General features: G+C 37.1%; 1 protein-coding gene across 2 annotated transcripts in view; it reads right to left on the bottom strand.

Annotated features, from left to right (window-relative positions):
- The window catches only part of LOC124433142 (ras-interacting protein RIP3-like), a 34,736-nt gene extending 8,386 nt beyond the window's left edge, over positions 1–26,350 (bottom strand). Inside the window, exons 1-3 of one of the 2 annotated variants that reach the window (XM_046982813.1) lie at positions 24,772–26,350; positions 17,620–18,453; positions 1–1,240 (exon numbers count right to left, since the gene is read on the bottom strand). The exon at positions 1–1,240 is cut by the window's left edge and continues 8,386 nt beyond it. In XM_046982813.1, coding sequence (XP_046838769.1) covers positions 510–1,240; positions 17,620–18,448 — 1,560 coding nt within the window. In that variant the 5' untranslated portion in view covers positions 18,449–18,453; positions 24,772–26,350 and the 3' untranslated portion in view covers positions 1–509. The remainder of the gene's footprint in view (positions 1,241–17,619; positions 18,454–24,771) is intronic. The other variant, XM_046982814.1, reaches the window with a different exon arrangement.

Raw genomic sequence — 26,350 nt, 5'->3', positions numbered from 1 at the left:
TACACGTCTTCTATGATTAAAAAAAAAAAAAAAACAAAAAAAAAAGCAAACAAAGAAGTACGTTTCTTTCGTGTCCTTGAAAGAAATCGCGGATCGAATTAGACACATTAAGTATCCATGTAGATGCGTGATCCTGGTGGCTGATGACCTTCAACTCGCGATCGTAGTATACATCAGTTTATGATGTTTCATTCCTTGAGGTATGATCAGCCAGAGGAACGAGTTTGATAGATGGTCTTTCACATGAGAAGGTCGAAAGATCCGTCGTAGTTGTAATAGTTTCCTTCGTCGTCGTCGTCGTTGTTGTTGTTGTTGTTAATCCTAGCCAAGTTGCATTTCTATGTTGATAAATGTATACGCGTAGTGACGAAAATGTGAATACATATATATATATGTATATGTAATGTTTATAAATGTGAGTGACCCATATCGAGATTAATAATAACTCGATTGGAATTCCCCTTTCTCTTGTTTCCTTTTTTCTTTTTTTTTTTCTTCTAAAATTCTCTTTAACGCCTCCGAGCAAGATTATATCTAAGATACTTTAGCCTGGCCCTCAATAATATCTGTTCCTTCGATAATTCAGAAATCTTGATCTGATTGTTGATGAATGAATGAGCGAGAACATCGCAAAATAGTGCAGCTTGTCTCAGGATTGTCACTTTCGCTGCTTTCTCTTTAAATTCAACAGCGGGCACTAAACGACGAAGATCCTCGAAGAAATGCCGAAGTTCGACTCGTCTCCGTCGTTCCATATTGTTATGAAGACTCCTCTTCTCGGTATCCAATTCATCTTCCGACGAACTTTTCGAGGCTGCGCCACCTTTGTTTTTCGTTGTCTTTTTTCTTCTTTGAGTGTTTCTGGTACAATTTCTTTTGGCTTGTTTATCGACAGCAGGAGTGCTAGCAGACAGATTTCGTTTTCGTGTTGTAGCATTTGCCGGCGGCCTGCCTCGTGGTCTGGGTGCTTGTATCGTCGTTGCTGTCGTCGTGCTTTTCTTTTCTTTCACATTTGTTGATCGCTGTGGGCGTTGCTGCTGCTGCTGCTGCTGTTGCTGCTGCTGCTGCTGCTGCTGTTGCTGCTGCTGTTGCTGCTGATGATGCTGTTTGTGATGCTGTTGGTGGTGCTGATGGTGATTATTTTGTTGATGATATTGATTCTGTTGTTGTTCATTTTTGTTAGCTAAATTGCTCGCTCGACTAGGCTTCTCGAATGTCACTACGTCAATCTCTTCTTCTTCTGTAACAAAAACGTATAACAAGATTTATTAGTCAAATAAATTCGTTAATATGTTCGATGATTTAGCAGTTTTTTATTTAAATCGAGAAAAACGATAATAAAATGATATTTAATTGTTGCGTTCGAATATATCAATAAAATAATTATCAATCGTTTTCGTTGAACTTCAGACTAACGAAAAACTCCCAAAAATAGAGGACTATCGATTCGAAATACTTTGGAAAGCCATTATCGCCCAGCTGCGGTCAGAGACCGCAGTCGAACCCGTTAATTGGCTAGCCAAGTCACTTCCCTCGGCCCTTACGATCAAGGCGAAGATCAGCTCAAAGCGGCGGAAACGATCGTTTGACCATTCACTCTCTCTTCTCTCATTCTTCCTCGACGGGAGGACTTGGCACAGCCCAAAATGAGTCTTTGAGCGACGTCCGGCCCGAAACATGGCGCCATAATCATCATTCGGCGGATGTTCGATAACGTTTTATCAGAAAACTCCCGTCGTTTGCAAGGGCAAACACATAATCGACTCTCTTGAGTTCGAGATGAGTCACGAACTAAACCGTTAGAAGCAAGGACACCCTTTGACAAGGCGAACGATGCCACGTGCTGGTCAAGGAGACCTTCTAGGAAGAAGTAAGAAGAGACAATGAGAGAGAGGGAGAAAGAGAGAGAGAGAGAGAGAGAGAGAGAGAGAGAGAGAGAGAGAGAGAGGGAAAGAGAATGTAGGCGTTCCTGTATTTCTCTGACGTTTCATACAATCACTGGAAATCCGGTTGGTCTAGATTGCTCTCCATTTCTCTTCTTTCTTTCCTTTTCCTTCTTCGACAAACCCGGATACGGACAATGATGACTTCTGTCAAGGCCGAACCCAAAATACATTTCTTCAATCACATTCATTTCTCTATTTCCGCAAATAATTTCGTTAATTTTACAGATTCGGTATCTTTCATTGAGGAAAATCTTATCAATCATTTCTAACTAAGAATGCTAATTTGACAATTATCTCGAGGAAAAATTCGATAAACGAAATTTTTCATATTCAAATTTTATATTTTTAAACATTTCGTAAGTGTTATTTAAAAAAAAACAAAAAAAAATGAAAAACGAACGAAAACAACAAAACAAAAAAGAATAAGAAGAAAAAGAAACGAGAAGTACGCTATGTCTAAAACTTAGATAAAATCACGTTTAATATCTAAATTCGACGTATACTACATGCATCAATTTGCGTAGACGATAATTCGGTATTATATTTTCGTTCATCCTAATACCACTATCTGAGATATTTCGTAACACAAACGATTTTCAGAAAGAAGAAGCGGAAACGTATAATCGATGACATAGGGCACTATGAATTTTTGGAAGTGAATCTCATGCGAATGAAAAGAAACTGGGCGAACGCTTTTCCACGTCAATTCACATCTTATTCGTTCTAAGCGATTATATATAATTACGTTTAATTATAGTTATAACCTTTTAATGACAGTCAATTATATCAAGAGACTCTCATCGAACATCTGTATTTATTATAGCGTTAAATCATTTAAATACAATAAAAAGATATATCGAAGAAATAAATATATTTTTCGCAAGTATAGAAATCGTCTATATAGAATAATAGCTTCGATAAATCTATTATTCAAATTAAATGACAAGACATTGAACCGAATCAATGGGTAGGGGGAGAGGGAAGAAAAAAAAAGAAAAAAAAAGAAAAAAAGAAAAGACAAATGATTAAACTGTTAAAAGCTCTTTGCTCTCAAGAGGGCAATACACGAAAAAGAAACTGCTCGACTTTTGCAGAAAAAGCGAAAAGGAACGAGGAAGATACCAACACGTAGTCGACCCGCCTAAATTCACAGACAACCGGTAAGAGAAGTGAAGAGAAGAGAAAAGAGAAAAGAGAAGAGAAGCGAAGAGAAGCGAAGAGAAGCGAAGAGAAGAGAAGAGAAGCGAAGAGAAGAGAAGGGAAGGGAAGAGAAGAGAAGGGAAGAGAAGAGAAAAGAAGAGAAGAGAAAGGAAGAGAAGAAATGAGAAGACATGAATATACAGCAAGATAGAGCAAGCGCATGCGTAAAGCGTCGCAACACTTCCACGTGTATCGCGTGGCCTCCGTTCGAGCGCGCGCTATTGGCGTTCAGCCAGAATGACCGGAGAGCGAAAAGGCGCTAAACTTCTAAAAATAACATTACACACCTATATCCGAATTAGGAACCGGCCGGCTCTCGATATCTAACCGTAACATTATTTCTCCCTCTTTCTCTTTCTCTTTAACGTCGGCTTGTCATCGACGCCACGTGTGCCATTCTTTATAATTTCGATGAAGAAACCGCACGTTCCGCCCGAATTCCGCCGTTTAACACGCTCCAACACCTCCGCGTTTGCTACTCTAACGAGCAATGCGAATAAGTGAACGAATCAACCAACCAACCAACCAACCCAACAATCAACCAACCAACTAGTCTTGAATTTTCTTCTTTCTTCTCGCTTCCTCAAAAATCTTCAACAAATAAGCGTGTTAAATGGAGAAAACATTTTGGTCTTATCGTTGGACACGCTTTCTTTTATATATGTATATATATATATATACATATATATATACACTCTTTTCCTCCACCTTTCTATTTTCTTCCTTTACCTTTTTAATTGTTTATGTCCTATTTCTCTATCTCTAGAAGAGAAAGAACAAAACCCGGAAATCGAACGATCGATTGCGATTGGCCTTGCCCCGCTTTGACATTCTACTCGATCATACGATCGGCCACTTAGGAATCGCAAACTATAATATACAGTATAAATGTAATATTACACTTTTCTCCTCGCTTTTTGCCACTAATGCTCTTTCCTTTTTTTCCTTCAACGATAAAAGGAAATATCGTAAGAAAAAAATTTTTTCCACATGTATTGCGTACTTACACTTGCGTAATAAACTTGATAAAGGAGATCTTGATCATGATATTTACACGATATCAAAAGCGCGTAGGAATGATAATTTCTTTAAAAATACACAAATCATTTCGCAACCATATAGACAAGATCCCGGAAAATGTTAATTTATTTGAATTGAAAAATACGATTATTCTACTTGATTATTTAACTTGTTATTGATAAATTGTTATACATTATATTATCTCGTAATAAATATATTCAAAAGAATCGTATATGAAAAAAACAAAAAAAAAAAAAACAAATAAAATAGAATTATATTTTATATTATAATTATACGATTATATTATTAGTTCTGTTCAATATAAAATCCTTCGACTATTGAACCCTAATAACACTACGCAGAATATTCGCGTAGAACGCGGGTATAACAACGGGAGGCTGCGGAAGGGGTCGGCGGCATAACTATGAGGAGTCTGGACCACTCTTCTCTCCCTCTTACTCTTGCTCTTTCTCTCTTTCTCTTTCTCTCTCTCTCTCTCTCTCTCCCTCTCTCTCTCTCTCTTTCTCTCTCTCTCTCTCTCTCTCCCTCTATCTCTCTCTCTTTCTCTCTCTCTCATGCCTGCGCGAAAAATGTTCGAGGGGAAGCTGTTCGCGTAGAGGTGGGAGATGAGAAGAGAAGAAAAAAGAAGAGAAGAGAAGAGAAGAGAAGAAAGGAGAGGAACGACGACGGCACATGCAGCCGTGTAAGAGCGACCTTGGAGGTCAGTGCTCTCTTGGTATAAAGCAGGCCATAGTAGTACGTCGACGCGAATCGATCCGATCACCTCCCCCTCTCCCTCTCCATCCTCTTTCTCTCTAGTTGAGATAGGCAGCCTAAAGAGTAAGGTGAGGTGAAGAGAGGTGAGGAGAAAAGAGAAAAAGGAGGAGGAGGAGGAGGAGGAGGAGGTCGACGCTTTTCGCAGATATCGAACGCGCCGGATCCGTGCGAGAGCAACGCGCCCTCGGCCCGAGGCGTCGCGACGCTACTACGACGCCCTTCACTCGGTGTCGACGCACCCTACGAAAAATGAATGTCCTTTCACGACCATTGCCATTTTTCATCCTACTTTATTCCAGATGAATCACTCTTAATTTCTTTAAATTCCTACAAACGAATGATATTAGTATTCATGTTTTTATCATAGAATTGCATTATCAAATTATTTTCTTTCATTATTCTGGATCATAGTTTGTGATATTATCCTTTAATAATCATTTTTCTTTAAAATTATATTGTTTTAACCATCGTTCTCTATCTATAACTTATATTTATCAATCATATTTTGTAGGAATATTTTTCTCATTTTTTTTTTCCGAAAAAAAAAAAGAAAAAGAAAAAAAAACTATGCAAATAGACGAAATCTAAAAAACATTTATCGACCAACAATTACATAAAAAGAAACGCGTGAAAAAAGGAACAAGAGAGAAAGAGAGAGACATAGAGAGATATAGAGACAGATATATATATATATATATATATATATATATATATATATATATATATATATAGAGAGAGAGAGAGAGAGAGAGAGAGAGAGAGAGAGAGAGTGAGTACTCCATTTGATAAGTACCAGCAATGGAATTCTTTCAACAAGTCAAGTTTCGAGCAACGAGAAACGATAACAAGAGAGCGGGGGGGTTCTTCGCCGCTCGACGACCCGTTGCCACAGCGATAAATCGAAAAGATACCAAATAATTCATATTGGGTCCGTCTAGGAGCTGTTACTCGTCATATCCGTGACCTGTACGAACTTCTTCTTTCTTTTTCTCTTATTCGTCTATTTACAGAATTCTCTATCAATTGAAGTCCATCGGGAGAAGTCAGTTTCTGAGAATTGAGGTGGACGACGAAAGAGAAGAAAGTATAGGTAAAAAGAAAAACAAGGGCATTACTGAGAGGGGAAAGAAAATTTTTTGAAAAAAAAGAGAGAGAAAGGAATAAATGAGCATCGATGAAAAAAGATCCCACGGTTTAAGGTATTCGTACGATGACGATGATACTTTTACTCCGAGAAATGCATTGCACGTGACGACACACGTTTCTCTTCCTAGTCACTCACGGTAAATAAAATAAGTACACGGCCGTATATAAGGCGAAGCCATAAATCTCGTACTAGTCGTGCCTAGTGATACTTTTCTCTACCTTCAAACTCTCATATATGAGTGTGTGCGTGCATATGTGTGCGTGTTTTCTACCTAACATCATCACCGACCGATCCAGTTACGAAAGCGAACGTCGTCACGGAAAGTACGCGCGTATTCGAAAGCGGACGGCCGAATTGACGCAAAATCTATTAGATCTAAGGTCTATCTAAAGTCTCGATGATACTACGGGAATTTTATTTGAAAAGAACATTATAATAATATCTTTAACGATAGTTTAAAATAGATCATAACTTTCGATAGATATGCACCGATGTAACAAACCAATGAATGAACACGGATAAGATATTTATAAATGTTCGTCGATCTTTTCTCTATTATCGATTCATTAATCAATTTCAAAAGAAGAGGAAAAACAAGTAGATTAAAGATAATAGGAAATAATGTCTGGTAAAAAGTAAAAGGTTGTGTTATTACGTGGTATTTCCGGATCAAATCGTCGAATGACCTCGATTCGATGACAGTTATCTATGGAGAGATATAACAAAAAATCTAGAAAAACGTTGGAATATATCCGCGTCTAGTTCGCGCGAACAAGTTTATCGGGACGTTGTCATTTTACTCTTGAGAAAGGAGATTTGAGAAGAAAAAAAAAAAAAGATATCGTTGAGTCTAAGCATATTCCGCTCGAGTACATGTAACGACGATACGAAAAAGGAAATAGAAAAGGAACAAATGAGTGGAGAATATCAGAATATATTCGAACAAGATTAAAATACTCTAACGATAAATACACGTGTATAAAAAAGAATAATAATAATAATAATTAAAAAAAAAAAACAATAAAAAAAAATAATAACCAAATAATAATAATAATTATTAATCAATCAATCAAAAGATTATAGAATATTAAGCACTATTTAACTGATTGAATTAAAAAAAAAAAAAAAAATCTTTTCAAAGGAACATCATAAGATATTCTATTAAAAAAATATATGTAACAAAGTCATGAAAAAATGTGGAACGAGAAGAAAAAAAAAGAAAAAAAAAAAAGCACACAAAATAAATAAAAATAAACATAAAAAAAGATAGATAAAAAAATTGACGTCGTGAAATCCCACGATAACAGAGAAAAAAGAAAGAGACGAATTCTTGCTCAACTAAGTTGCGAGATGCGTTGGACGAATAAAGAGGATAACACCCAGGAAGCGTCCTAGTTTAGCAGACAGCATTAGAGAGAAACCGCGGCCCACACGCTCGACGGTATCCGCCCACAAAATGAGATGCGCTAACGTCATCCGGACAGAACGAGAGAGAGAGAGAGAGAGAGAGAGAGAGAGAGAGAGAGAGAGAGAGAAAGAGAGAAAGGTGCGAAAAAGAGAGAGAGAGAGAGAAAGAGAGAGAAGACGATGACAGTGTATCATCGTCCGATTGACTCACGGAAAATGCCAATCGCTTTCGAGTGCCGTTCAATATCTCTCTTTCTCTTTCTCTCTCACTCTTCTACGCGCGCGCGTTCACGTCGGCTGCGTTTCTTCGTCCGCTCGATAGCAGAGTAGGCGAGCGGACTGACATGCTGGCTCGAACGAGAAATGCAATAAGAAAGATAGGACGTTGGCCGACTAATCGGGGAGAGGAAAGGAGTAGTCCTCTCTCTCACGATGCGGAGAGGAAGGAGGAAAAAGGAGAAAAGGGAGGGGAAAGAGAGAGAGAGAGAGAAAGAGAGAGAGAGAGAGAGAAGAAGAAGAAGAAGAAGAAGAAAGGTCCTTGCGATCCTGGCGCGCACGCGTGCATTTCATCGTTTTCTTCTCTTCCCAAACGTATTCGTCGATTAATCGAAGTTCCTTTTGCGTCGAACAAAACGCGTTCCTTTCATTTATTTAAACGTCGCAAAGAATCTGATATTGGTATTTTAAAGGACTTTCACTCGGACGATAGATTTTCTCTATTAATCTTTCCGGTATTCTTTTCCTTTTTTCTGGGGGGGTTTTTTTTTTTGATCCTTTTATCTATTCTCCTTCGAATCAAACAAAATTGGGCATAGGAATTCGCATAAGAGAGATAAAAAGAGAGTGGGGAAGAAAATGTCCGACGAAATGGTGAAAGAGCACAAGAGAGAATGCTCTCAAGCGATCGCGTTTCGAACATCGAACCGTTTTCTTACGCGCCAAAGGGAGAAAGTTGTCGACCTCGTTCATTTCAGTTGGACGGATACTTACGAGTCACCGCCGTGGAATTAGTTCCGATCAATTTCGTGCAACGATAACTCGCTGAGAGTACAATTGTCTATGTATATTTTTGACATCCTTACAAATGAATGATTAAAAAATCTAAAAACAATGAGTGAGAGAGAAAGAGAGAGAGAGAGAGAGAGAGAGAGAGAGAGAGTGAGAGAGAGAGAGAGAGAAAGTAAAAGCGACGTTACCCCAACATAAAATTTCTCTTCAACTTGACATTTTACTAATCGAGCTCCTCATTACCATGTCAGTGCAAAAATTCAAAGAAAGTCCTCCGCTGGATCCGTTTACATGAACAAATGATGTTCTTATTTTAAAGAAAAAAATAAATAAATAAAAAAATCGATAATTCTTTTTTTTCAATAACTCATCTCTTTTACTCGCTCGCTCTTAAATTCGATCAATTAATCGTCCTGCTGCTAATTTCGCAACTTGTTAATTCCCCCCTCCGATAAACACATTTGCTGTTCTTTATACGATTCGCTAGACTTGTATTAAATTATAATATTAATGTTATTAAATTATTAATGTAATGTCAAAAAAGTTTATATTTATTGGTTCTCGTGCGCTTCTTTTAAAAAAATATACATTACTGTTACTTCGATATAATTTTATTTTAATACATTTCGTTTTATATTAAATATGGAATAACTACCTCGAATAAGAATGTCCAATCGAGCGGTAAACTTTTGGTTTAGTCGATTCGATTTGATGATAAAAAGGCCTTGACGTATGCGGCTTATAAAAAATTTTTCCTCTATGAATGAGTATAAAAAAGAAAAAAAAAGAAAGAAAAAAAAGAAGGAAAAAAGAAGGAAAAAAGAAAAGGAAAAAAGAAGGAAAAAAGATAAAAAAAAGAAAAGAAAAAAAGAGAGAATCTTCAAAGCGTGAGTAGTCGAGATTATGTATTTTACGATTGATGCTTATCCGACCGTCTCTGCTACGCAACTCTGATGTATAATGAATGAACGAACACGAATCACGTCATCAAGGAGATGCGCTTTTACGTTCACAACCCCTCCACACAAAAATAGTCGCCCACTTGTTAGTAAAGGAAAGGCGTAATTATAGCCAAAGCAAACGGTAGGCAGACTAATGTAAGTAGAGAAATCTAAGAAAGAATGGAAGGAAATAGGAAGAAAGAAAAAAGAAAATGCTCGTTCTTACGCTCCTAGAATACCTAGAAGCTTTAACTCTTACCTTCGTAATGTAGAAAGATAGAAAGAGAAAGATAAAAAGAAAGAGAGATCGAGGATATATTAAACCTACCTGCGATCGATTCTACGAAAGAGAATAGTTTAGCAATAACAACTATCAGAAAAGTCACGAGTTACGTTCGCGGTGAAACTGCATTTCAATGAAATTAGGATACGACTCACGTTGTTAACCTGCACTTTATTACTATCACGATGACAAAACGCGAATACAATGCAATTTCAATGCTGTTTTTCCTCGATACTCGAATCCATTATAAAATGTCTCGAACTATTAATGGATAATAAAGAGATCGATAGCAAATAAACCTATTAAGTAATATTTGAAAAGGGATCTGCAATAAATCGTATTAATTGATAACAATTTCAACGGAAAAAAAAATGAAAAAAAAAAAAAAATAAAAATAAAAAAAAAATGAAAAAAGAAGAGAGTAAAATGAAAGAAAAGAAATGAAATAAATGTCGCACGATCGAAATGTACTTTCGGTCGAAACACCGAGCACGTAACTGCACCCACCGAATTCCAGAAACGTGTAGTACGGACGAACGAAGCGGAACGACGACGTCGTATGCATTTTCATGCGGACGCGAGCGAATGAACGAGCGAGCGCACCTTCGCGGTGCTGACCGACGCGTTCCACAGCGATTTTCCTGGAAGCTAACAGAATAATTTGCATGGGGAGTGGGAACAAGCACCACTCAAGATCCTACACTCAGTCTGTTTCTACATCCTTCTTTTCTTTTCCTCGAAGAAATAAGAATATTAAAAATACACGAAGAATAAGCCATTCAAAATCCATCCTAGAGAAATTCATTGAAACGAGTATGTATCTGATTTTACCAAAGTGAATGCAAGAGGTCAAGGTCTAGTCTAGTCTAGTCTTTCTTTCTTTCTTTCTTTCTTAACGCGACGTTTTGAAATTGTACACATTTCCTTCTTAAAAGCAATCAGATTGAAATTATTTTCAAGTTATACAGTTACTACTACAGGTCAAGCAAATATTGACTCGATGTGTCTCATGAGACTGAATCGAATCGAAAAAATATTTCTATAACGCGTCACCGCGATCGACGACCACAACTGTATGTGCGCCTGTATAAGAGAAAGAAGAGACAGAGATAAAGATAGATATACAGATAGAGATAGAGATTAGAGATAAACATAGAGAGAGAGAGAGAAAGAGAGAAGATATTCGGCCAACAAAGCGCATCAGTTTTTATGTTAACCATTTAACCTTCTCCGGATCCTGTCAGAATGATTAATCTGCAGTATAAGAGAGAGAAAAAAAAGACAGAGATAGAGAAAATATAATCATCAGTCGATCACTTTCAAGGAATTCTAGAATTATCTTGATTCACAATGAAATATCCATTTCTCTTTAACTTACATCCTAGATAGAAGAAAATAGAAACCTAGAATTAAAGAGCCTCTCGTAAAAGCAGGCACGAGTTTATTCGCACTACGTAATCGCAGTCGGCGTTCGAGAAAAGCGCTAGATTGGCGCCATCCTCTAGACGATGGACATACATAGATAGACAACGCACACAGATGTTACGCTTCGTGGAAACTCTTGCTATCGAGATCGCTGTAGGGAGCGTAGGTCGAATCGATAGTTAGAAAAAGGACGTAGGCGCGATAACGTCACGCAGTCAATAATATAAAGCAATATCGTTACATTTAACAAATGAAAATAGAATTACGAGAAATCTTGATTACGAGAAATCTGGATCAGCTGAGAGAATTTAATATTCAGTTTAATTAAATCCAAACAAAAAAGAAAAAAATCATAGATTTCGTCCAATATTTATCGATTTATTTTTAATACGGTTTTGTACTTACAAATGAAGATACAAATACAAGATATTATTTTTATATTAACTTACAAATATGAGAAATAATAAATCAAAAGAAATAAAATATTAAATATAATTTCGAAATAATTATAATAAAAAAGTAATGATATAGCAAGTTTCGTAAAAGGGAATACCGAAGGGGCGTGGTACCAGTATAAGACGGCACTGAGCATCCCTCACTGCCTGGAGCGCGACTGCGCGCGAATGGCAAAAAGGCTTAACCGCATTCCGGCGACCATTTAAACCGCCACGGCGGGGTCCCACGCCTGACCGCAAGCAGCGACCGGCTATCGACTGACGTCACACGGTACCGCGTGACCTTCGAGTTCCCGCGCGATCGAGACGCGCATGCGCCGAGTCCGAAACATCTCTATTCGTTTATAGAGACGCTATACAAAGTTTTCTTTTCGTTTCATTTATTGTTTTTCTTATCTTTCCCCCCTCCTCCTCCCACCTTTTTCCTCTCCTCGCCCTAATTCCTATATTTTTATCGATCATTGTATAAAACTTTTATATAAATTTGATAGAAATGATCTTCTTTGAAATGTTTTAATACAAAAAAAAATTATAGACGATTCAAATTCGTTTTTTAATTTATGAAAATGATTTCGTATTACCATGCAACACTTATGTAAGCGACACTTTTAATATATATATATACCGTCCGTGTCGCTTTCAGAGCCTTCGCATCAACTTTTTTTGGTCGGCCCACTGGCGTGAAATAAAAGGAGAATAAAAGGAATATCGAAGGAGCCGGTTAATCAGCCGGGACAACGAACGGAAAGGAGAGACAGAGGTCGTGCCGATTTGCGCAGAAGAGATTCGAAAAGATATCGGAAAAAAACGAAGCGTGTTCGATCGATAAAAATAATAAATGAGAATACTCGTTGTAATCGTGAAAAAACAATTCTGTAAAAGTTAGTACTCGATATGACTTTATCGATTTTACAACCTCAAGGTTGAATTTAATAGTTTAAGATTGTTTGAAATGGACAATAAATTAATATTAAATTATCGAAATCGTTCTCATGATCTCATTTCACCGTCTTGTCGAGGATTCACGTGATACAACAGAATGCTTTCTTCCTTCGCCTTTTAAATACCAAGTATCGTATCGACCTGTCCTGAAGCGGCACAGAGCGTTAAAAGTAGCGATTTAGAAGTCGTGGTCCAAGCAATTACCAATTACGTAGAGATATCCGACCGCGCCAAGATCAAATTTGCAGTGTGTCCGGTCGCACGGTATCGTCCAAGCTTCTTCTCTGTCTATTAAAAGAGAGCCGACGCGACGAGGACGAAACGCGTATATTTTTCGAGACCCTTCTATCTAATAGTCTCTCTCTACTATTACAGTCGTATCTAAAGATCTATCTAGATTGATTTAGATTTGAAATGGGAGAAAAGAAACGTCGTCGTTGATCCGATCAATTTTGTTTTTTCAAGATATCATAACGATACACCGCTGAAAATTTCACAGGATTGACTATTACAGAAACGTAGGATTAATCCAAGGTCGTCTACCAGTCGGAGCAAAAAGAGGAAGTCCTTAAAAGTATAGGAATCCTAAACCAATGATTGTCGCTTGGGATTTCACAATTTCTCGTACGTCTTTCCAAGAAATATGTCTGATAAAACGAACGAAAAGAAAAAGAAAACGGGAGGAAAAAAGACAGAAAAGAAACTCATGCCGTGTCTCTGAGACGCAAATATTTTCTACCAAAAATAATAGAAAAGAAGTAAGAAACCCTCTAGAAAATTCAATGGATCATTCTTGATTTAAAAGAACAATGAATTTTAGCTATATCTATATAGTTATTTGTTATAGTTGTTATGGGGAAAAATGTTCCTCCTGTTTGAGGAAGGAAAAGGTTCAATCAAGATGAAGACGCATTTACGATGGGTACCCACCGACACACATAGTTACACGCATATATATATATATATATATATATATATATATATATATATATATATATATATATATATACAGCAGAAAGAAAGAGGGGAGGAAGAACTTTCAAGAGGCCGAAATAGCAACTTCCAAGAGACATAGACAGTAAAGTAATCAAGTTACGAGACGTACGTGCCTACGTCACGTGCGCGTTAAGAGCCACAACACACGTGCGTTGTCCCCATGGAGTACTCAGTCTCTCCTTCCCTCCCTCCCTTCCTCTCTCTCTCACTCTCTCCCCCTCCCTCTCTCCCACTACCACAGTCTGTTTCTCTCCCACCCTCTACCTCGGTCTCTGTCTATGTCTCTGTCTCTCTCCCTCTCTCTCTTTCCCTTTCCCTATCCACCTCCCTCGGTCTCTGTCTGTCTCTGACTTAGTCTCTCTCTTTTTCTGTTCCTGACTCGGTCTCTGACTCTGACTCTGACTCTGTCTGTCTGTCTGTCTCTGCCTGTCTCTGTCTATCTTCCTCCCTCTTCCTCGGTCTTTGTCACGGTCTGTCTCTCTCCTCTCTCTCTCCCTCGGTCTCTGGCTCTCTCCCTCCCCTCTCCTTCGGTCTCTGTCTCTGTCTCTGTCTCTGTCTCGGTCTCTGTCACGGTCTCTGTCTCGGTCTCTGTCACGGTCTCTGTCACGGTCTCTGTCACGGTCTCTGTCACGGTCTCTGTCTGTCTCTGTCTGTCTCTGTCTCGGTCTCTGTCTCGGTCTCTGTCTCTGTCTCTGTCTCTGTCTCTGTCTCGGTCTCTGTCTCGGTCTCTGTCTCGGTCTCTGTCTCGGTCTCTGTCTCGGTCTCTGTCTCGGTCTCTGTCTCTGTCTCTGTCTCTGTCTCTGTCTCTGTCTCTGTCTCTGTCTCTGTCTCTGTCTCTGTCTCTGTCTCTGTCTCTGTCTCTGTCTCGGTCTCTGTCTCTGTCTCGGTCTCTGTCTCGGTCTCTGTCTCGGTCTCGGTCTCGATTTCTGTTTCGGTGTCGGTGTCGGTGTCGGTCTCGATCTCGGTCTCTGTCTCTTTATCTCTCTTTCTTTCCCATTCTTTCGCATATTCTCTTTCTCCCCATCCCTAACTCAATCTCACTCACGCTTTAGCATACGTGATCGTCAAGTATACCTAGAGGATGGTCTGCATCGCTATCGCTATCGTACTTATTCTTTTTCAAAAAAATCTCACTATCATCGTTTCTTTTTGTTATCTCGAAAAAGAAGCATCAATAAGACATTGATTTCCCGAAGAGTGAATAAATAAATAATAATGTAAAGACAATCTTTTTTCATTCAATATTCATTACGTAAGAATAAAGAAATCGATTCGAAATATGTACGGTTTTTTCTCTCTATCTCTATCTTCTTTTTAATAATGTTTTATATCTTATTACTTGCATTGAAAGTGTCCCAGTATTAAATGATAAGATGGAATCACATAAAAAAATTGCAATGACAGTCTAATAATAAACGATTGATAATCGTAATGTGAACGTGACTTAATATACAAAACATACGCAGCACATACTACATACATTTGTATTGAAAAACAAGAGCGTTGTCAACATGTGATGCAATAGATATACTTTATCATGATTTTTCTCTAGAATGTTACAATCTACGTTATATTCGTTTTCCATGGTACACGAGGATCGGATCAGATCGGGGATTTCACGAATTAGTTATTTCAAAAGTGAAAGAATCTAAAATTTTCTGAGATTGAGGATTGTCTCTTAAAGGTATTCACAGAAATCTATAGTCTAGAAGTTGCAATTGATGATGATAATCATGAACACTCGTAACGTTGAATTATCTTTCCTAGTTTGCGATTATAAAACAAGATTCTAATCAAAGATAGCTATCGACGTCTAAGAAAACTGTAAATATACTTGATTTTTTTTTAAGATATACGTACTTATATATGTATATATGTATGTGTCATACGTCTGTATATATCCTCGAATACCATCATACTACATATATTATAGGACAGAGTTTCTCAATCTTTTTGCCGTGCGACCCAATATATTTGTTTGTAACAATACCGTGACTCAAATGTTTACAATATACAATTTCTAAGAATCTGATAATAACTGGAGTCATTGTATATTATTTAAAAAATACGACTGTTACTTCGGTATTCTTGCAAATTCACAAAAACATACTACAAAAAATCTCTAACAAATTAATTACATTACACGGTTTAGATTTAAGGTATCAGGTACCATATTACGGATCCATTAACAATTTAACACAGTACGATATTAGGCTGTAAATTATAGGTTGAGAAACACTGTTACAGATTGTGTCTATAAAATATATTCGCAGAGAATAATTTCTTTGATAATTTGACAGAGAGTTAATCATCGTTACTCTTTGTATAGAAAATATAAGGAAAAAAAAAAAAAGAAGAAAAAAGAAAAAAAAGAAGAAAGACGAATTCGTTTGTGATAGATTCGAAAAAAAAAATCGAATAAAGATTTCAATGTAAAACGAATGTATACTAATTGTATGTGTATTGTTACATACGTACGTCAATTGTTTCCGATAACGAGTATAAGGAAAAAAAAATCAATGTAACGTTTAATAATATTTCTAAATTTAGAAAACATTTTTTTAGTTGGGCTGTATAGGACATAGTAAATAACTAGAGAAGTTTCGATCGGTGACAAAATAAAAGGGCTAAAGAAGAAAAGTTATGGTAATATCTGGCTGTTCCAAAGGGGGAATTCTCCCTTTTCATTCTGGACTATAGCTGGATGTGATTACTATGCATTAACTAAAAATCAACGAACATATACGTATATATTGTTCAATTCAAATTTCCCGCCAAATGTATTTTTATTCCCGTACTATGATGTGTACCACAATTACAAGAATCTTATTCCAATTTACATTAATATTTCGAGAGATACCTTATACGTGTTAAATAAAACGCGTCTTTATCAGCAAAAGTTTTCCCTTCTCGTCGAGTAATTTGAAGTTTCTGCGATAAAACTTAATAGGTAAAAGAAATCGTAGTTCTCTTATCTTGTTACTTTCCATTATTTACTTTAACACTGTTTTACGCGTCCTCAATCGCGTTAAACGTTCAGCCATACAATTTTGTATATATATATATACATATATATATATCATTTAACCGCACATAGTTTGCTCAAAGCAAAATCATTTTTACTTTGAGATGAAATACGATCGTATAAAAATGTTTTATTTTAACAAGGCCATTATTACGTCGAATAAAAGTAGTCATTCTTATGGAGAGAAAAAAAGAAAAAAAGAAAAAAAAAAAAGAAAAACAAAAAAGAAAGAAAAAGAAAGAGCAAAAGAAAAATGATAATTCGTATGACTTTTTAATGTCGAATTATCGAAAACAAGTGACGACACATTTGAAGAGAAAAAAGAAAAAAAAGAAAGTGCGATTGTGTTTTTTTTTTCGTTAAAAAAAAAAAAAGAGAAAAAAAAAGAAAAAGATAAAGAGATGAGAGAAATGAAAGAGAGAAAGAGAAACAGAGATCCAACGAATTAATTTCACGACGGTACGAAATTCTCACGGGATCTGTCTCGTAATAAATAACTTGCCCGAGGACATTAGTGTACCGACCTCCGGCTCTCTCTCTCTCTCTCTCACTCTCTCTCTCTCTCTCTCTTTCTTTCTGTCTCTCTCCTCTTCAAAACGGGTTTCCTCCTTCGGCTGAACGTTGCTCGTGCTTCAACGATGACGAATAACCTCGCGGAATTAGCATACTCATGCGGGTACCGAATTCGAGAGGTACGCGCGATATTTTACCATCGATCCCCTCGAATTACGAGCGACCTTGGAATTCCTCGTGAAACACGACTTTTTATAATCGATAACCTAAGAACGTGCCGATAGTTTGACTTCACTCTCATCCAATTAAATTAAAGAAACTTATCAAAGATAATGATAGAAAATTTAGATGTAAAAGGTATATAAGAATTTGTCCTTCATAAGATAAAGAACGAATCTTCAATTGTAATATCATTTTTATATAAACCCATTCGCTTCTTAATATTATTGAAAATATGAAAAATAGTGTTTATCTATAGATAAAAGTCAATCAATAATACAGTATGTCCTATTAATAGATGAAAAAGTAACTTACCGGATTCTGAAGGTGTCTGAACGCCAAGATTCTCGAGCCTCTTATAAGCGGGATGATTAAGATGATAGCAATGATCGCTAAGGGTATTTCTCAAGTTCGGTTGTTGATTGTTTTCTTCTTCTTTCCTTCTGTCATAAAATCGTCTGACAAGCTGACCCGTAACTTCGCTTACCGGCGCCGCCCTAATGATCGATTCGGACATACATTCCGATAGCTTCTCGTGTATATTGATCTGATCATGTCTAAAGACAGGAACTTCGTCGTCTGTATCTGTATCAGACGTTGATGTTGGTGGTGTGTCTGGTCTTGTGGAATCTCCATCACTTTCTAAACTCTTCACACGACATTTCTGAGATTGTGATGATTGTTGTTGTTGTTGTTGTTGTTGTTGTTGTTGTTGCTGCTGCTGCTGCTGTTGTTGTTGTTGTTGCAGCAATTGTTGTTGTTGTAACGCTTGATGTTGTTGCTGAGCATTCATCAAGGAACGTGCTGATGTACTAGCACGTGATATTAGCAAACTTCTACCAGCTGGTATTTTCTTTTGTAACTGAGAATCTTTCTTAGCAGGCAAGGTTCTATTGTGTTCTTTGCTGATACACAAGCCGGCCCACATACAATCATGATGACGAATCTCACGAGATGCCATACACGTAACTTTGTCATAGATAAGCTCAGGAAGAACGGTCTCGTCATACGATCGGTTGGAATAGATATCCAATGGGAAGTCCAAATCGAACTTCTTCCAGATATCCTCCGAAACGACGCTTGCTGTTTCCAGGGCTTCGTCCATAGGGCCCAGTTCCGGGCAATCCCATACAGGCACTGGCATATTACCTATGTTAAAAACAAATGAAAAAAAAAAACGTGAATCAATTTTAATCAATTATTTTTATCCATTTTTTATTACTACAAAACTATCGTTAAATTCGATCGATAGAACGTAACAATGTAACATTGATTTGAATTATCTATATTATGAATTATATCATATAAAATTATTCATTAATCTAACAGTTCATCGATGATCAGCTCTATCTTCCTTTTTAATCGAAATATGAATTAATCAAGATTAGAAAGTATTGATCGTATTTTATTTTTTTATTTGTCGCAATATTACGTGAAATATAACGTGAAAGAATGTTTGGCGGTTAACTTTACGACACGTGCCGCAATACATTGATGTATTATCGCGAAGATCAACGGTGAGACATGTGAATGGAGGCCGCGTATTAACCTTGCATATTAGCGGTAAAATTAGACGACCTTCCACGTGGACGAACGTTCAATACAACCGGTCGACGTATATATGTATAATAATCTATGTATGTACATATAAAATACCGTGGCATACATGCATACATACATAGATATATGCACGTAAATTGCATATAACTAGCTTTTTTCCTTCCGTCATGAATTCTAAGAAAAAATGTACACGGCGCCAGGAAAATGTCACGCATTTGAAAAAAAATGAATAGAAACAAGTGAATTCTTATTATTCTTTCGTAACAATTGATCAACAAGTATGATGGATTTTACGATAGTTAAATATTTACATTTGATCAGATATCCTCGAATAAAATTTTCGTTCGCTATATTAAAATAAGCTTCGTTCAACAATCTCGAGTATTAAACATTGTCTAAACGTTCTTTCTCCCGCCTTTTTTTTTTTGAACGAATAACGAGAACGACGATATAAATATAAATATAATGATCCTAAAGCAGAGGTGGAAAAGCCATATATCGCGCGAACGTAAGAAAATGAAAGGGGATCGCTATTTATTTTAAAACTCTCCATTCTTCCTCGTGCCAGAGTAATCCGGTTTCCGATTTCAAAAAGGCAAGAAAATAACAATTCTTTTAGAATCCTCTTCACTTTTTTCTCCGCCCTCTCCCCTCCACCACCCCCTGTCCTGAATAATAAATTCGACAAAAAGAAAGAATCGATGGTCGCAACAAATATTACGAGTTTTCAAAAGAAAGGAGAAAAGAAAAAAAAGGAAAGAGAAAAAAAAGTGAAAAAGAAAAAAAAGCAAAAAAGAAAGCAATAGAAAGGAAAGGAAAGAAAAGAAAAGAAAAGAAAAGAAAGAGAGAGATAGAGAAAAAGGAACTAGGGAGAGTATTGGAAGAACTGAAAGCTTTAAGAAAAATTCGCGGAAAATCATTGTCAATGGTGGTGTTCTTTACTATCTCCTTATTTCGACTCCTGGAATTTCAATGGTTCGGCTTTTGCACGCGTAAGAGAAGCCGTTCAGTTGGAAATAGAGCATATAGAGTTATAAGCATACTGGTAAGGAGCTTACCAGTATGAGTCACGATCAACGAAGAAATTTCATGAGATCTCGATCGTTTCGTCGGTTGCAATGTTTACGAGAGAGAGAGAGAGAGAGAGAGAGAGAGAGAGAGAGAGAGAGAGAGAGAGAGAGAGAGAGAGAGAGAGAGAGAGAGAGAGAGAGAGATAAAGCAAGAAAGAAAAAAAAAGAAAGAGAGAGAAAGAGAGAGAGAGAGAGAGAGAGAAAGAGAGATAAAGCAAGAAAGAAAAAAAAAGAAAGAGAAAGAAAAGTCAGAGAAAATGAGAAATAAAAAAAAAAAAGAAGATGAAAGAACAGACGATGAGAGTGAAAAGGAAGCAAATCGAAAGAACTTTTATGGCACGACAATAATAAGTTCAACTCTGACTTATTCGCCATATTATCATCACCTCCCTCATCATCTTTTTCATCTTTCGTTCATTTCATCCCCTCCTGTTTTTTTTCTTAGCGTCGGACAGCAGATTCGGCGCGAACATGCTCGGATAGGTGACTAGCACACGCGCGCGCGCGCGGACCTTGGACCACCACAGTGAGGAAACGCCCTCCTTATCGAATCTCGCGCGAGACATCTACCGCTGACATCCAGGAGGATGATGACTCAAATCGAGCGAACGAGACAAACTGACATTTATTTTAACAACCATGTAACATTAGAAAAGAAGATTAGAAAAAAAAAACTATCAGCACTCTTTGATCCATCTTCTCCCTCTTCTTATCTTAACCACCTCCCATCAAACCTCTCGCTCAACCCTACAATCTTACTACCTTTGTGTCAAAATATATCTTATCTCGGCCGATTGTTTTTCTATATGAAACTTCCGTTTCTTTCAATCTCTCTTTCTCTCTCTCTCTCTCTTTCTCTCTCTCATACACACACACACACTCTCTCTAGACACTTTGTTTTTCTCCTAACCTTTTTCGTCTTTCGCATTGTTTTCGTGGCAATCCTAAACACGATGAGAGAATGTGTTGTCTTGTTTTTTTTCTTTTCTTTTTTTTTTTCTTTGTTTGTACACGCTAACTCTTAGGAACAGTATCTTATTTACATCAAAAACTTATCTGTGAAGAGAGGGAGCGCGGAGAGGAAGAGAAAAGAAAAGAAAAGAGAAGAGAAGAGAAGAGAAGAGAGGATATGAGAGAAGAAAAGAGGAGAGTAATATAAGAGGTGAAACCTTGAAAGAAATTTAAATGAAATTCGAATCACAGATTTCTCGTATTTCGTTTGGTATCGGTTGATTCAATCAATGATACGATTTTTATCGAATGAGAAGGGAAATAAAGAGAGAAAGAAAACGAAGAAAGATGAGGAGGATCGATGGTTGTAAAAGAGGAAATCTCTGCTCATGAAACCAAGCCACTTTATGACGCGATCGTTCGTGAAAAAAACTTTCCTAGATGAAAAACAAACAATACACGCTGTTTCGCGCGCGTCTTCCTCCCCCAACCCTCCCTTTCCCTACCCTTCTCTTCCCATTACTTCCCTTCCCAACGCCTTTGTCAACCCTTCTACTCTAACGCTTTCTCTTTTCCTCCCTCCCCTCGACCTGGGAGATCACCAAGTGAAACATAGCCGAACAAAAGGGAATCGGTAGTAATGGTAATGACCATCGTGAAGCGCGGCCTTGAACACGAAAGAAAGCAAACGCGCGTACCCTTTTTTTTCCTTTTCGCCTTCAGGCCAACCAAAGGAAAACAAGGAAAGAACGAAGATCTGCTTGCTAGTTCCTAGGTGCGTTGTCTTCGAAACGACCTGTTACTACCTCTATATATTTACTATATACTACTACCAAACGAGTAGTAGGATAGAAGGAGAGGAGAAACATGAAAAAGATATTGTGCCGTTTAGTCTTATACGATATATACGCGGTCTGAAGTATTTTCAAGAACAAAGAGTACGTAAATAGCGATAGTTTTTGCGATGTTTACTCGAAAAAAAAAAAAGAAAGATGAAGAAGCAGTTTTTAGCGAAACTTCTTACGTAGTATATATCTATATATATATAAATAAATATATATGTAGGTAAACATTGGAACGTTCAAAAAAAAAGAAGCTAATAATATAAAAGGAAAAAAGAAGAGGGAAAAAATTTTCAACAATATTTTGTTTATCGATCCAATTACTACAACGAGGAGAAATAAGAAGTCGTACATGGTCAAAATATTTTCTTGAAGATCTAATAATAGAATTGTCAATCTGATTAAAGGAATGGAAAGAGAAGACAAAGAAAATTGTAGCTCGTCAACGAAATTAAAAAATAGAAATAATAATAAAATGTCATCACTATGGAAGGAAAAGTTTCACGGGAATCGATACTTGCGTTCGAACGCCAAATGATAAAGAGAAATTTATTCGATTGAAAATTCAAAAAAAGCGTGCGGCTTTCATTTTGAACTTTACTTTTATTGAAAATTACTTGTAATAGAATACCGCGTAGTTTCGTTTTCAAACTGGCGTTGCGATCGATGGATCGAACTTCTTTTTTTTTTTTTACATATCTACACAAAGCGTCAGACGAATAAAAAAAAACCGGTACTCAGTCCGGAGTTTAGAGATCGAACACGTCTTTCCTTCACGGGCATACTTCCGTCGAATATTATCATTATAACGAGCCAGTTTTTTTTTTCTTTTTTTTTTTTTTTTTAACTAAATGGTAATTAACTCATAGAACACATCGCGAATGGAATGGATAAACTTCTGATTCGTAGACGGAAGAACTTTTAAGAAGAAAAAGAATGTAAGAAGAAAGATGTAAGAGGAGAGGAGAAAAATTCTAAAAGAAAGAAAAAAAAAGGTCTCCTAATACACTCACCAAAAACTACATCGTCCTCCATATTCAAAATGAAAGTTCAATGAACAAAACAAAATGAATGAACAAGTAACTTGAACGAAAAACTTAAACATCAGAATTCACTCCGAGAGAGTATTTTTGTACACCACCGTTCGGTCTAACAGTTGGCGGGAAAACTGAAGGATGCTCGGAAACATTGTAAAAGCGAAGGGCCCTTTGCAGAATCAGGTAAAAAGGAAAATGGTAGGGATGGGGGTGCAAACGATGGGAATTCCAGGCCCGCACGAGGCGTGGCCTTGTATTGAAGGGTGCAGAAGCGAGTGAATCGTACCTCCTCTCTCCTCCGCTCCCTACCACCCTCACTTTTCCTCTCCCACTCCCTCTCTCTTTCTCTCTCTCTTTCTCCCTCTCTCCTTTCTTTTCCTAAAACGCGCGCACGAAAGAGATGCTTATCTCGCAGTCGACGATTAAAAATCGCGACGACGATAGAAGCGCGGCGCCAACAACGACGATTCATGTCTCTAATTCGAAAAACGCGTACTTGTAATCGTCGACTCGACGAATGCGTGATTCAGCAAAAGAGTCTATTTATTACCCATACCGAGGAGGTGCAAGAGGAGAAGTTTAGAACGATATTGTAAAGACAAAGCTCAAGGCAAGTTTCCCCGCTACCGCGAAATCGATATACACATCATACATATACACACTTGCATTCAAACATCACACACATACAGATAACACAATATGATCATACGATATCGATTTTAAAATCCGAGCTTTTTTCTCACCAAGGCTCTTCATTCATTTTCTCTTTTCTGAGATTTACATATATATATATATATATATATATATATATATATATATATATATATATATATATATATATAAACATGTTTAAGTTTAGAGTGAATGTTTTAAGTTTAGAGTGAAATAAATGAAAAAAGAAAGAAAAAAATATATATATGTATATAAAATGTTCAAAGAAATTTAAATTTAAATAAATACAATATATGTGTGTGTATGTATGAATTTTAAATGATATTGAAAATGACAGATTGAAGATAGCTCGGATATTGTTTGATCGTTTTTGAACATTTGCAGAATAATAACATCACTGACTTGCAGAATAATAACACTTTTGAAGTACGTTACATATACATATGCAAATATATTTATCACGTATAACATGCACGCCGCGTGAAATTAGGTAAAAACGTGGGCGGCCGGCGAGTCGCGCTTTTTCGCCTGTGTTTAAATATTCACAGTTTTCGAATGATCCATAACCTACGCAATTTTCATCATATATATATATGACACACACACACACACATATATATATATATATTCATACATATATATTCATACATATATTATACACATATAAATATATCACACGTACGTAAATAATATAATATCGGATAATTGAACAAATGATCAAGAGAGATTAAACCTGCAGCATATCGATTCGTTACCTACATTTTCCTATTTCTCTCTCTCTCTCTCTCTTTCTCTTTCTCATCAATGACATTACAGAGAGACAAGAGTCAAAGATAAATGAACAACGAAAGGAAAAGTAACGAGGTGCCAAGAGCAAAGAGCGAGAGAGTAAGCAAGAGAGAGGAGAGAGGAAGGGAGGGAGAGAGGGAGGGAGGGAGGGAGAGATAAACGAAGAGGTGAAGTAAACAAAAAAGGAACGTGTGTAAGATAGACAAAGACAGATATGAGACATGGACGAATTCGACACGTGAACTTTAGCCGGTCCCACTTTCTCTCTCTTTCTTTCTCTCTCTTTATTCTTTCCCTTAAAGAAGAACGCGTAAACACCCAAAAGAGTATATACTGATCACTAATGATTATTCTATTATAAATAAAACTTATAATAGTACGTAAGAAGAAATAAAGATGATAATAAAAAAAAGATAAGAATAATAAAGTAACGATCTCTTCTAGATAATATATATTAATACAATACAATATAATATAGTAGAGTATAGTATAGTATAGTATATAGTATAGTAGTCATGTCTCGGAGGGCGCGGTATGTTCACGTACCTGACAGCCACCACTTCGTGTCGTAATCCAAATGCGAGATAGTAGTAGTATCCACTGTGGAACGCACTTTGGCGCGAGTTCGAATCTCGCGGTTTTAGGACAAGTGAGAAAGAGAGAGACGGATAACACCGTAGTATAGTAGTAATACCGATTCGAGGAGAGATTCGAAAATGAACGATGAAATTAACGATTGATTTCCCCTCTTCGAACGTTCGCCGGCGTGAGAATTATTATTTTTCTCTTTTGATCACTCTCTCTTTCTCTTTCACACGCACTGTTTCTCTCTATAAAACGCGTTGGTTGTCTTGCGTTTCTCTTCGATAAAAAGAGAGACAGACAGGCAGACAGACAGACAGACAGACAGACAAATAGAGAGAGAGAAAGAGAGGAAGAGAGAGAGAGAAAGAGAGAGGAGGAGGGAGAGGTAGAGAGAGAGAGAGAGAGAGAGAGAGAGAGAGAGAGAGAGAGAGAGAGAGAAATAAAGAAAGAAAGAAAATCAGCTTACAAGGGTGTCCCTTCTTCTCAAGCGTCGTAGCAGCTTATGCTGCTATCGTTCCGCCACAAACGCCCTTGTCGTTTTCTTTTAGAATCAAGATAATTGTTTCGAATAAATTTTATAGAACATCTACTACCGCTGCCTTCTTCAACCAGGCAGAGGAAGAATTTCATTCTTAGATTGATCCTGTACAAAACTTTCTAAGGTGGTAAACCTTTTTTTTTTTTATCTTCCTCTTCTCAATTTTTCTTTCTTATCTTTTCTTTTCTTTTCTTTTCTTTTCTCTTTCCTTTTCTTTTTCTTTTATTTTCCCTTTTCTTTCCTTTCCTTTCCTTTCCCTTCCTTTTCTTTTCTTTTCGTTTCCTTTCCCTTTCCTTTTATATTTTATTTACTTGTCGTCCCTCTTTGTACGTTTTACAGTATCATCGGCCTCTCTCGCTCTACGTTATAGCTCTCGAAGGGAGTCGTACGTACGCGCACGCCGATCTGCAACGATCCGATCCTCTCGGTAAGGCCGGTAAAAGGCGACTGAACTGTGCGGTCCCGTGCGCTTTCCTTCCATCTTCCGCGGCTATGTCCACCGCTACGGGACCGGGCGCCAGGATCGTATCACTCGAATTAATCACCCAGTTCTTATCTTCTGATATCGAATTTATCGTAATAATTATACCATTTATTTTTTTCTTTTTCTTTTCAATTATTTAAACATCCAATATATAATATATATTCAAACGTACGATCATTATTTAATGATCGTAAAATTTAACATTGAAGATATTTATTATATTTTCAGATCGTTGATATTTAGCTCGTTCGAAGAAACTCGAATATCGAAGCGACATCCTTTTCGAGAAAGGCATTCGTCCTCTGGAATATGTTATGGTTTGATGTACACCGTCTCACGTAAGTTTGTCATGGGAGAAACGTGGAGGCCACATGTGGTGCGAGCTTGCGGTTGGCAACCTGTCGGAACCTGTACGGATTTAATGCTTGCGAGTATGTAGACGTGTTATGCCTTACCCTCCTTCTATCATCATGCTCCCACAACGTCTATACTTCTTGATCGCGTTTATCCGGATAAAT

Source organism: Vespa crabro, chromosome 2, assembly GCF_910589235.1.
Source record: "Vespa crabro chromosome 2, iyVesCrab1.2, whole genome shotgun sequence".
NCBI lineage: Eukaryota > Metazoa > Arthropoda > Insecta > Hymenoptera > Vespidae > Vespa > Vespa crabro.
This window is presented reverse-complemented; position numbering and strand designations above follow the sequence as displayed.